This window comes from Impatiens glandulifera, chromosome 4, assembly GCF_907164915.1.
Source record: "Impatiens glandulifera chromosome 4, dImpGla2.1, whole genome shotgun sequence".
NCBI lineage: Eukaryota > Viridiplantae > Streptophyta > Magnoliopsida > Ericales > Balsaminaceae > Impatiens > Impatiens glandulifera.
Genome location: NC_061865.1, coordinates 37,015,761 through 37,029,232, shown reverse-complemented (window position 1 = coordinate 37,029,232; position 13,472 = coordinate 37,015,761). Strand labels below are relative to the sequence as shown.

At 30.8% G+C, this 13,472-nt stretch overlaps 1 protein-coding gene across 1 annotated transcript; it reads right to left on the bottom strand.

The window, feature by feature from the left end:
• Positions 1–12,858: 12,858 nt before the first annotated feature.
• On the bottom strand, positions 12,859–13,254 carry LOC124935082 (protein TRACHEARY ELEMENT DIFFERENTIATION-RELATED 7A-like). The gene has a single exon (XM_047475542.1). It carries the CDS (start codon positions 13,252–13,254, stop codon positions 12,859–12,861), a length of 396 nt encoding a protein of 131 aa, XP_047331498.1.
• Positions 13,255–13,472: the final 218 nt, after the last annotated feature.

The window sequence follows — 13,472 nt, the reverse complement described above, 5'->3', positions numbered from 1 at the left end:
GTGAGTGATCATTTATACAAGAACCCTTATATATGATAAGTGTGAAGGTTAAGTTATTGAACTGTCACACGTTATTGTACGGCCACCTTGAAAGGGCGCTAAAAGTTTCCTTCCAAAATAAGGGCGGTAATTTTTTGGCGGTAAATTTCGACAGTAAATTTCAGCGGTAAGTTTAGGCGGTAAGATAATTAAAAACAATTCATTTTTGTGTGGTAATTTTGCAACGGTTTAAAATAGAACCGAATTAAAAGAAACCGAATTAAATGAGCTATAGGCTTTTAAAGAAAAACATCAAAGTTAAAAACATTTAGAGAACACATAGCGGTCAAATTTAAAAATTATGATTGGATAGATAAAATATTATTATGAATAAACAAAATATATTATTTAAAAACTTAACTATAACTTTTTTTTATAAGTAGGTTGTTTATATATATAAAAGTTATATTAGAAATTAACAAAATAAAAAGAAAGGAAAATAAATAAAAGATTAAAAAAAAGGTTAAATTGTACAAATTTTAATCCGTATTAATCAATATTATGAATTGGATTACAGACTGAAATAATATAATTTGGATTTAATATAAATCGAGTAAAACGTATTAAATTATAAAAACATGGATCTAAATGTTCAAGTTCTATATTTTTGTTATAATTTTTGTATTCTCTTTGGAAGCTAGTTTACTCCATCCACTGAATTGGTTGATGAAGTTTAAACTGTAAATCGAAATGAATTTATGTGGTAGTAGTTTATAGCTCAAATTTATAAGTAATTTTTCTGTTATGCAATAGATGAGAAATTATGTTTATAGAAGGGAGGAGATGAGAAATGAATACTTCATATTAGAAAATAATATAGATTATAACCCAAATGTCTAGGTCTATCGCATCAATCCAAATATCTCAATAAATATTAAAAGACTCGGAAATCACCTAATAATATTCTAATAATACTCCATAAAACTCTAAATATTAGACATCATCGATAATACAATAGTAAGTAAGTTGTCGATTTACCTCCTCGTGACACATACGATAATGATGTAACATAATACACCATACCATTTTTTATGCAAATATCATCCGTAAGAATTTACCGTGAATAGAGCTTCATCAAAAGAACGAGATCTTCCATTAAAATTTTGACTCTCAAAATTTCTTTTAATCCTAACGAATAAATCGTAACAATTCCCCCACATTGAAATTATCGATCAATGTGATCCAACGAATAATCGACATTTTATTTTTACAAATCAACGTTCCCATGTGTTGCTATACACATTGAAAAACCCACAACCAATTAAAGAACAAGACAATTATTGTCATTTAAGAGCCAAAAAATAGAAATATGTGGCTTGAACATGGATATTATTTTTATTCTAAAAAATACACTTTGGAGGAATTAAATCCATGCAAAGTGTAAACAATTTATCTTAACCATTAAACAAAAATGTTACTAATGTTTTTAAAGATTTGGATACATAAAAGTTTGATGGTTAATAAAAAAAAGTTAAGTAGAGTTAAGTCAAATACAACCCCACATAGATAGGTGCATGGTTATTGAAAATAGGAGCACCATTATCACCCTAATTCATTAGATAACTCTTTAATGCCTATACAATAGGTAGAGATTATAACAAAAACATTTAAAATCTACATTTAATTTTTATGATTGTATGATTTTAAAATGGACCAACGATTTTGATTTAAGTAAACTCTTACCATTTTAAATTTTTATGATCTAAAATTCTAAAATTTTTATATTTTTATAAATTATTTTAATTTTACGATTAAATAAAATTTTATATAATTAGAGTGAATTAATATTACAAATTAAAAAAAATCAGATAAATGAACTAATATAATTATTTTTGTAATTATAACTTATTTTATTTATAATTGTTTTTTAAATTAATTTTATATTGAATTATATATATAATAATATTAATATATAACAAATATTTTTTTTTAAAATAAACTATATATTTTACGTATTTACAAATGCTTAACAAGTTTAAATAAATTATTAATTTTAATTACCTTAATTTGGAAATCATTTATGAGAAATTAAAACGTTATTATTAGATTATAGCTCTTGAATTTTCATTTCTTTAGAAGATATTGTATAATTATTCTAAGTTTTTATTACTTACTTTTAAATGAGGTTCAAAGTCATATTAAGATAGTTTTGAATAGAGTAGGTATAATATTTCATCTTATTATATAATAATACAATTATTAGTATTTTTTTTATAAAGTTCTTTATAAGGATAGTAATTGGGTATTCTCCACACCAGATGGGTGTAGTCGTGATAGAATAAAACTGAAATATTCGTAAAGTTCGAGGATGGTTATTGATTGATAATCGGTCTCTAAATTCATGTCGATTCATTCATAAAAATAGATCATATATATTAAAATTATTGAGCTATTGCGAAGGTTCTCCAAAAAATCTTCGGTTTTGACTCAATTAAAAATAATTCTAAGTTTGGTAATTGTTATTTCCGAAGGGTTTTTAATAAACCTTCGGTTTTGACTAATATCAAAACCGAAAGTAATATGAAAACCTTCGGTATCTACCTCTATAAATACAAACCCTAACCTTTTTCTTTTTCATTCCACTCTCTTCTTTCTCTCTCTTCCGCGCCGCAGCCGCCTCCTCCACTGCCGCTTCTCTTCTTCTCTTCTCGCGTTCTGGTTAGATTCATTTGTTTTTTTTGTTGTTTATTATTAGATTTAGATTTCTTATAATGTAGTTTATATATTATCTAGATTTAGGCTAGTTTAAATTATTTGTTTGTTTCATTGATTTAGATTTGTCTATACGTTATTGTTTAGATTAGATTTAGGTTAGATTGTTAAATATATATGATTTTGTTAGATTTGTTATTTTGTTTGATTAATATATATATATACATATATATACAATGCATTTAGGATGGGTGAGTCATGGAAAAGTCTTCGGCGTACACCGGAGAAACTGTCTCGGTGTTACCAACAGAATTTGCTAGCACAAACAGAAATTGCGGCACGTGAGGAAGAGGTGAGAAAGATGACGCTGGAAATAGAGCAAATCCGGTTGAGGGATGCGGAAAGAGGCCGATTGCTGAGTGAAATTAAAGCGGACAGGGCTGAAATGGCCCGGAAATTAGAGAATCTCGAACAACAACTTGTATTATTGAGGAGTCGACTGAATCAACCACCCTCTCCTCCCACCCATCTAATAATTTCTAGATTATGTTGTTTAATTAATTATGTGTTTTGTTTTCCGTACGAACAATGCCATTTTTATGTGTTTTGTTTTAATAATTATGAATTATTATTATTATCTTTGGTTTGGTTTTTAATATGTTGTTCATGAATTATTTTATTGTTGTTTCCTTTTCACTTTTTTAAAAAAAAAATAGCATGGCCAAAACCGAAGGTTTTCAACTAACCCTTCGGTTTTGACACTTGTTTAAAAGGTCAAAACCGAAGGTTTATTTGAAAACCTTCGGTTTTGACCCATGTTTAAAAAAATCTGAAAATTTTCTAAGTATGGGGAAGGGTAAAAACCGAAGGTTTATTTGAAAACCTTCGGTTTTGACCCTTGGTAAAAAAAATCTGAAAATTTTCTAAGTATGGGTACGGGTAAAAACTGAAGGTTTATTTGAAAACCTTCGGTTTTGACCCATGTTTAAAAAAATCTGAAAAATTTCTAAATATGGGGAAGGGTAAAAACCGAAGGTTTATTTGAAATCCTTCGGTTTTGACCCTTTGTTAAAAAAATCTGAAAAAGGGTAAAAACCGAAGGTTTATTTGAAAACCTTCGGTTTAGACCCTTGGTTAAAAAAATCTGAAAAAGGGTAAAAACCGAAGGTTTATTTGAAAACCTTCGGTTTTGACCCTTGGTTAAAAAAATCTGCAAAATTTCTAAGTATAGGTAAGGGTAAAAACCGAAGGTTTATTTTAAAACCTTCGGTTTTGACCCTTGGTTAAAAAAATCTGAAAACTTTCTAAGTTTGGGTAAGGGTAAAAACCGAAAGTTTATTTGAAAAACCTTCGGTTTTGACCCTTGTTTAAAAAAATCTGAAAAATTTCTAAGTATGGGTAAGGGTAAGGGTAAAAACTGAAGGTTTTTAAATAAGCCTTTGGTTTTGACCCTTGTTTAAAAAAATCTGAAAAATTTCTAAGTATGGGTAAGGGTAAAAACCGAAGGTTTATTTGAAAACCTTCGGTTTAGACCCTTGGTTAAAAAAATCTGAAAAAGGGTAAAAACCGAAGGTTTATTTGAAAACCTTCGGTTTTGACCCTTGGTTAAAAAAATTTGCAAAATTTCTAAGTATGGGTAAGGGTAAAAACCGAAGGTTTATTTTAAAACCTTCGGTTTTGACCCTTGGTTAAAAAAATCTGAAAACTTTCTAAGTTTGGGTAAGGGTAAAAACCGAAAGTTTATTTGAAAAACCTTCGGTTTTGACCCTTGTTTAAAAAAATCTGAAAAATTTCTAAGTATGGGTAAGGGTAAGGGTAAAAACTGAAGGTTTTTAAATAAACCTTTGGTTTTGACCCTTGTTTAAAAAAATCTGAAAAATTTCTAAGTATGGGTAAGGGTAAAAACCGAAGGTTTATTTGAAAACCTTCGGTTTTGACCTTGTTTTAAAAAAAACCGGAAAAAAATCTAAGTATGGGTAAGGATAAAAACCGAAGGTTTATTTGAAAACTTTCGGTTTTGACCTTGTTTATAAAAAAACGAAAAAAATTCTAAGTATGGGTAAGGGTTAAAACCGAAGGTTTTTAAATGAACCTTCGGTTTTGACCCTTGTTTAAAAGAATCTGAAAAATTTCTAAGTATGGGTAAGGGTAAAAACCGAAGATTTATTTGAAAATCTTCGATTTTGACCTTGTTTAAAAAAACATAAACAATTATAAGTATGGGTAAGGGTAAAAACCGAAGGTTTATTTGAAAACCTTTGGTTTTGACCTTGTTTAAAAAAACAGAAAAAATTCTAAGTATGGGTAAGGGTAAAAGCCGAAGGTTTATTTGAAAACCTTCGGTTTTGACCTTGTTTAAAAAAAACCGGAAAAAATTCTAAGTATGGGTAAGGGTAAAAATCGAAGGTTTATTTGAAAACTTCCGGCTTTCACCCTTCCTAAAAACATTCTGTTTAAGGTCAGGACCGAGAGGTTTATTCAAAACTTTCGGGAAAACCCATAAAAACCGAAGGTTATACTATTAACTTTCGGTGTTACCAAATCATAATTTGGAAAATTAATTGGTTTTCTACCTTCCAATCTAGACTCTTAACTAATATTATCAAGTGTGTGTTGTTTTTTAAAAATTAAGATTATGTTTAATGTTAAAATGTTTATGATTGTGTTTGATTATATAAAGAAGTGTGTATATATGTTTGTGTTTGATGATCACATGAATGTGTATAAAGTTTGATCATATGAATTGTGTAATGTTTTAAAATTACCAAATGTGTTAAATTAATGTTGTTCAAGGTCATTAGAAGATTAAAAACAAATTAATTCAACAATTTGTGAAATTGTAATTCCGAAGGTTAATGCTATAACTTTCGGAAATAGCTATCAAAACCGAAAGTTATACCATTAACCTTCGGAATTGCCATTTCATAATTTGTAAAATTCATGGACTTTTAACTTTACAATCTAGACTCATAACTAATACAATCAAGTGTGTTGTATTTTAAAAAATTTAGATGGTGTTTAATGTTAAAATGTTTATGATTGTGTTTTATTATATAGAAAGTGTATATGAATGTTTATGTTTGATTATCCTATCAATGTGTGTAATGTTTGATCATATAACTTTTGTGTAATATTTTAAGGATATCAAATGTGATGAATTAATGTTGTTGAAGGTCATTAGATGATTAAAAACTAATTAGTTTAACAATTTGTAAAATTGTAATTTCGAAGGTTATTGTTATAACCTTCGGAAATAGTTATCAAAACCGAAAGTTATATATAAAACTTTCGGTTTTAGCTAATTAAATAAAATTTTAAATATTTCAAAACCGAGAGATTTAGACACATCTCTCAAAATTTAATTGATCAAAACCGAGAGATATGTCAAAATCTCTCGGAAATATGAGTAATCAAAACCGAGAGTTATATGATTAACTCTCGGAATTGATTAAATGATCAAAACCGAAAGTTAATCATATAACTTTCGGTAATGACTTTCCTAACATTAAAAAAACGCTTTCTTTTCCCTCTCCTCTTTCATTCCCCGTTTTTCCTTCCGCCTCTCGACTTCTCTCTACCTCCTTCACTTTTCGAAGACGTCGCTGCCCAGACGAAGGAGAACTCCCAGTCACGTCGCCGCCGATTGAAGTTCCGCCGCCGCCGCAAGGTGAGTCTTCCAGCCACGCCCGATAGAAGTTCCACCGCCGACACTTGGATTTGGTCCGATCGAAGTCCCGCCGCGCCAGATTGAAGACTGCCGTGCCAGATTGAAGTTCCGCCTCCTGCTGCCGCCCTACAGCCGCCTCCTGCTACCGCCTGCTGCTTCCGCCTGCTGCCGCCGTCTGCTGCCGCCCTACAAAGGTTAGTTTATTTTTTAGGTTTAGGTTATATTTGTTTAATTTTAGGTTATATTAGTTTGATTCTAGGTTATATTAGTTTAATTTTAGTTTGATTGATGATTTTGTAGTTTGATTTTAGGTTTTTTGTTTGATATTAGGTTATTTGTTTGATTTTAGGTTATTTGTTTGATTTTAGGTTATATTTGTTTAATTTTAGGTTATATATGTTTGATTTTAGGTTATATTGAGTTTGTTTGTATGATTTGGTTAGATAATGTTAGATTAGGTTGAAAATATGGTTGATTTTGGTTTGTTTAGGTTTTTTATTTTGATATATGTATGATTTGGATTTGGTTTTTGGAATGGATTGTTGGTTTTTGTTTTGGGATTAATTATGTTGAATTGTTAGATTAGGTTTATTATTGTTCGATCTACCTACAGCCGCTCTTCTTCGTCGCTCTTTTCCTGCAAGGTTAATTATTGTTGGTTTATTATATGGTTAGGTTAGTTGAATGTTAGTTTTATGTTAGATTTAAGTTTGATTTATGTTAGATTTAAGTTTGATTTATGTTAGATTATGTTAGATTAGGTTTGAAATGTATATGAATGAAATATTGTTTGTTTAGGTGTAATTTGGCTTGGATAATGTTAGATTAGGTTTGAAATGTATATGAATGAAATATTGTTTGTTTAGGTGGAATTTAGCTTGCATAATTTTAGATTATGTTTGAAATTTATATGAATGAAATATTGTTTGTTTAGGTGAAATTTGGCTTGGATAATGTTAGATTAGGTTTGAAATGTATATTAATGAAATATTGTTTGTTTAGGTGGAATTTGGCTTGGATAATGTTAGATTAAATTGATTTTTGGTTGGATAATGATAGATTAGGTAGAAATTATGTTAGCATTATGTAAGCCTAATTAATTTAGACAAATTTAAGTAAATAATAATGCGGGTTGTTTTCCATTTTATTAGAAATATGGAAGTACCCGATAAAAGACGGAGGATCTTACGTCGAGATCATTCAGATTACGAGAAAGGTGTTGACAAATTCCTCGAGTTTGCTGTTAGGAGTAAATCCCGACAAACCGTGAAATGTCCTTGCGTGAAATGCTTGAACACGCCGTTTATGGAAATAGACGAAGTGAAGACTCACCTCATCATTTATGGAATAAATGTTCATTATGAGTACTAATATTGTCATGGAGAAAAGTGACGTACTACTCAAGTGGTTAATGACGAAGTCGATGAAGATGCCGATGACTTCGATGATGATGATGATGATGACAATGATCAGTCGGAGGATGCCGTGCCGGAATTCAACGATGCGAGACCGGAGATGAATAATACAGTTAATGAAGAGGTCAATGAAGAACGTTATATGCACGAATTTATAAACGATATGTTCCCCAACGTTAATGATGTCCTGAACAATGATGAACCAGTCGAAGATGCGCATAGATTTTATAAATTTCTCGATGATTGCAAACGGCCATTGTATGAAGGTGCTCGAATAACGAAATCATCAGCACTACTGAAACTACTTCACATAAAAAATGTATGTCAATAGACAAATTCTTCGTTCGATATGTTGCTGCGTCTGCTTAAAGAATACATATTACCGATTGACGCTCAATTGCCAAACTCATACTACGAAAGTAAAAAATTCATTACTGATATCGGGCTTAAATATGACAAGATAGACGCATGTAAGAACAACTGTATGCTATTTTGGAAGGACGACAAAAATGAAGATTCTTGCAGAGTTTGCGGTCTTTCAAGATGGAAAGTCGACCAAACAAGTGGGACAGTTCGAGAGAAGCAAAATGGGAAATTCATTCCAAAAATAGTGTTGAGATATTTCCCTTTAATACCAAGACTGTAAAGACTATACATGTCCTCAAAAACGGCTCCAATTGTGAGATGGCATAAAGAAGGAAGAGGTTATAGTGATACGTTGAGACATCCCGCTGATTCCTTAACTTGGAAAACGTTTGATGAAAATTATAAAGATTTTGCGTCAGAATCTCGAAACGTAAGACTGGGTTTATCAAGCGATGGGTTTCAACCATTTGCAAATGGGAAAAAATCATACAGTGTTTGGCCGGTTATTCTCGTTCCTTATAATGTGTCACCCACTACTTGCATGGATTCTAGCAATTTTATTTTATCTATATTAATTCTGGGTCCAAAGAGTCCGGGAGATGCAATTGACATATTTCTCTAGCCATTGATCGAAGAGTTGCATGAACTGTGGCAAACTGGTGTGAAAACGTTTGATGCACACACCTCGCAATACTTTAACATGCGAGCGGTATTGTTGTGGACCATTAACGACTTTCCCGCCTACGCGAATTTATCAGGCTAGAGTACAAAAGGTAAATTCGCCTGTCCTTGTTGTAACAATGACACAGTATCTCTTCGATTGGTTCATGGTTCCAAACAATATTACTTGGGTCATAGACGCTTCCTTCCACCAAAGCACAAATACAGAAGGGATAAAGAGTCGTTTGATGGTCGAACTGATTATAGAGAGCCCCCTAGATTGTTAACGGAGCAAGAAAGTTACGAGCAAGCACGAGACCTTGAAGACATAATTCTTAGTACGGATCTGAGCAAGAAAACCAAGATATATCATGAAACGCGGGGAGACAATTGGAACAAACTTAACATTTTCTTCCGTTTGCCTTATTGGAAATCACTATTATTAAGACATAATTTGGATGTGATGCATATTGAGAAAAATATTTGTGATAGCGTGTTGGGAACAATAATGAATGTGAAAGAGAAGACTAAGGATGGTCCTAAAGCCCGTAAAGACTTACAACTCTTACGCATAAAATCATGGTTACATCCTATAAATGATGAAGGAGTTGTTCATTATCCAGAAGCACCTTTCACTTTGACATCCGAAAATAAAAAACGTCTTTGTAACTTCTTGAAAGATCTCAAGTGGCCTGATGGTTTTTGCTCAAATATCGGCGGTTGTGTAAATTTGGAAGAGAAAAAGATTTCGGGATTAAAGAGTCATGATTGTCACATTTTATTGGAATATCTTATTCATTTAGCAACTCGTGGATTACTTCCAGATAATGTGTATGATGCGTTAGTAAATTTGTCTCGTTTCTTTCGGTTGTTGTGCTTCAAAGAATTGATTCAAGAGGACCTCGAACAATTGTACATGGATATTACATTGACACTTTGCAAATTTGAAATGATTTTTCCGCCGTCAATCTTCGACATCATGATGCATCTCCCGGTTCACTTGTCATTTGAGGCTTTGCTTGGAGAACCTGTTCAGTATCGATGGATGTATCCGTTTGAACATTACATGGGTGCAACAAAAAGATATTTACGGAATAATAACCACCCCGAAGCCTCTATAAGCGAGAGCTATCTTGTTAATGAGAGTATTAGTTTATGTGCCAGGTATATGGAGGAAGAAGAGCAAGAAAATGCACAACCTGAAATCTCGGGCATTTCAATATTTGCATCGTTGGAAGACCTATCTAACGGAAAAATATACAACTTGGATTATATCGATCGAGTGACAGCTCATTCTTACATTTTGAAAATTTTTCCCGAAGCAGAACCTTTTTACATGTAAGATTCTATGTTGCTATTACTAATTAGCATTAAAGAGTGTGTTATTTAATATTCGATCTATTTGCAAAGATTATATGCAGTATTGCAATAACAACGAGTCCAGTGGAGAAATGTTTGCCGCCTATTTCAAGCATCGAGTGAGTAAATTATAAACCATATATCCTAACTATTTTTATTCATTTTAACAACTTCATTTCCGATACATATATAGGTCGCTCATTTAGCAGAATTTAACGACATATCAACAGACCTCAAGATCTTAGGAGAAGGTCCAAGTATGTACTCGTCTATGTATGTTTGGTGTAAAGTAAACAGATACAAATTCTGTACAGAAAAACACAACGAAGGTTTGACCACTCAAAATAGTGGGGTGGTTGTTGTGGGGTACAACGGGTCTGAAATTATGTCATACTACGGAGTTTTAACGGATATAATCGAAGTATAATACTTTTCTCACAAACAAGTTGTTTTATTCAAGTGTAAGTGGTTTGATACACACTCGGGGGAACTAGGAGTGAAAGTGGATAAATATGGCTTCGTAAGTGTAAATGTAAACCGAATTTTGAAAACCCAAAGTCAAGACCCGTATATATTAGCAAGTCAAGCAAAATAAGTATTCTACGCCTCTAATATGTCAGCCCGACCTGGTTGGAAGATTGTGACAAAAATAAAACCGCGGTTTACAAACATATAGTTCAGATTAATTAATTAGGTAGATTTATGTTTTTTACTTTATATTCGTTCTTATTACTACTTCATTTCAATTATTCGCTCATTTATTAATGGTATGTATTATGATTGTCTGAATTCGTAAAGAAACTTGGAAGAGTATGAGGAAAACAACCAGCAAATTGTTAAAGCCATACCAGAACTTACTTACCCAATCAGAGAACTTAAGGCTCCGAGGATCGTCTTCTAGAGACGAACCACCTATTGATATAATATTTATTCTTAATTAATTAATTATATTTATAAAAAAAAATTAGTATTTCTTGATCTCTGAAATTTTCAATTATTCTTACGAATTATACATTTGTTAACATATTCCAACATTATTACGTAGTCTTGAACATGTATATCTTGATAAATAATAAATTTAAAACACAAATACTAGACTTTACATAAAGTTATGCATTTTGAATTCTTTAAAAAAATAAATACTAAATCTTATCAATTTTTTATTTTTTTCAAATCATTCATAAATTACACATTTTTTAATTAGTCACTCAAATATTTTGACAAACTGTGTAATTCTCGGAAAAAGATACTCAATTTAAAAAACGCACAAAATATTTGTAAATATTATTTTATTTACAAACGTGACAAATTAATTAGAAAAAATAAAAATAATATATTAAAATAAGAAAACAAAAGTTTTGTTCAATCTCAAATACTAAAATTTGGATAGTTCGTGTCCTATAAATTCTAAAAATGACCTAAGTTCAAGCATAGTTTATTTTGTATGAATTTCTTTTTAGTTTCAATCCCGGAATTTTATTTTGTTGCCCCCTGATCCTCCTCTAGCTTCAACCACTATGATTAGAATATTTAACTCCATATAGATAAAAAAATTTACAATGAGCATTCTTTTCTTATAGAACCAAAATACATGAATCGCATTGTCATTGGCCACCATTGAGGTTCATCTCACATTCATGTTCATACTAAATTCCTCAATCGTTGTCATAGACCGAAGTTCACAAAAAATCAACATCTTATTTTGACAAATGAACGCGCTCATTAACAATTATTTGTAGGGAAGAGTCAAAAAAATTAAAATTATGGGACTTAAACTTAGTGTAATTTTTTTCTTCTGCAAACATGCGAGTTGAAAAAATTAAATCCAAGACAAAGTATGCACAATTTATCTTGTTTACCGTAAAATCGAATACAATATTACTATTGTTTTTAAAAGATTTGGATATAAAATCTTAATAAATAATAATTTGTTTTAATATTAATTTTAGAAATAATAATAATAATAATACTTATTTATTATATTTTAATAAAAATATATTTTGATATATTTTTTTTATTATTTTATTAATATATATATTTATAAATTTATGAAATGATATAGATCACTTTTAATGGTAATGATTTTCAATTAAATGTATTTAGTGGAAAACAAATTTGAGTAAGATATAATATTGTCTCAATTTCTTGTAGAATTTATGTTAATATAATTAATTATAATTTTTTTTATTATGTTTTTTAATTTATTATTCTAAATAAGCTTATTTTCTTTTAAATTATATCCAACATATAGACAATTACACTTGCACCTTTTCAAAACACTTAAATCTTGTTCAATTAAAGTAAAGTATAATTATTTCATCTTGTAATTGATTAATACCATTGTTATTGTTATGTAGTTCAATATAAGATAAAATAGTGTATTTTTTCATAAAAGTTTTTATTAAGGAATAAGGATGCTAACGACTATTCTCTGGACGGGAAGGGCTCGTCATCGTGAATATAAAATAAAACTGAAATCAATCGGATCCTCGAGTTCGAGGATGATCATTCATTGATAACCGGGCTCTAAATTCATATAGATTTATTCATTGATAACCGGGCTCTAAATTCATATAGATTTATTCATAAAATTTGTTCATATATTTATATATATTATTCTTAAGTAACATTTATAATTATAAGTTTAGTCTTACAATTTTTTTTCTTAACTCAAATTAACATAAATGTCTAACTTGACTTCTAGTAAATGGGTGGAGGGGGATGTTTTCTATGTTTTGGCTTACTTTTATGAGGTGGAAGTTTCCCCTCAAGTGGCGCTTCCCCCTCAACTGGCGGTGATTGATGATGCGGAGCTGGTATAGGCTTTTGTATTGGCGGCGATGGATGATGCGGAGCTGGTGTAGGCTTCTGTATGGACGGAGGCTTCACAAAATGGTCCGACTCTGATAGATAGTACGGAATTGGAGTAAGATTCCCTGTGGGTGGCGGTGGATGCGATGGATGTGGTTTCTTATGCGGTTTATGGATCACCTGAGGTAAAGGAGACACTGCATTTGTGTCAGCATCGACGACGATGGTGGAGAGAGTAATTACCACCAGTAACAAGATCAACAATGAATGAAAACTAAACTCCATGATATACTACTCTCAACTCTCAAGTTACTGCTTGTAAATTATATTTGATAACACTAGCTTATATAGAGAAAAATAGAGTCCATATTTTACAACCAAACGAGGTCGTATGTGAGAGATTTTGAGAATTTGTTTGTATTCACGAAATCTATAGTTTGAAAAGAGAAGAGGACATGCAAAGAGACACGTGGGCAAATAATAAATAAAATAATGGATGAGTA

Bases quoted from the DNA above. Each gene is read 5' to 3' on its own strand.
- LOC124935082 (XM_047475542.1), bottom strand. From the start codon at position 13,254: ATGGAGTTTAGTTTTCATTCATTGTTGATCTTGTTACTGGTGGTAATT.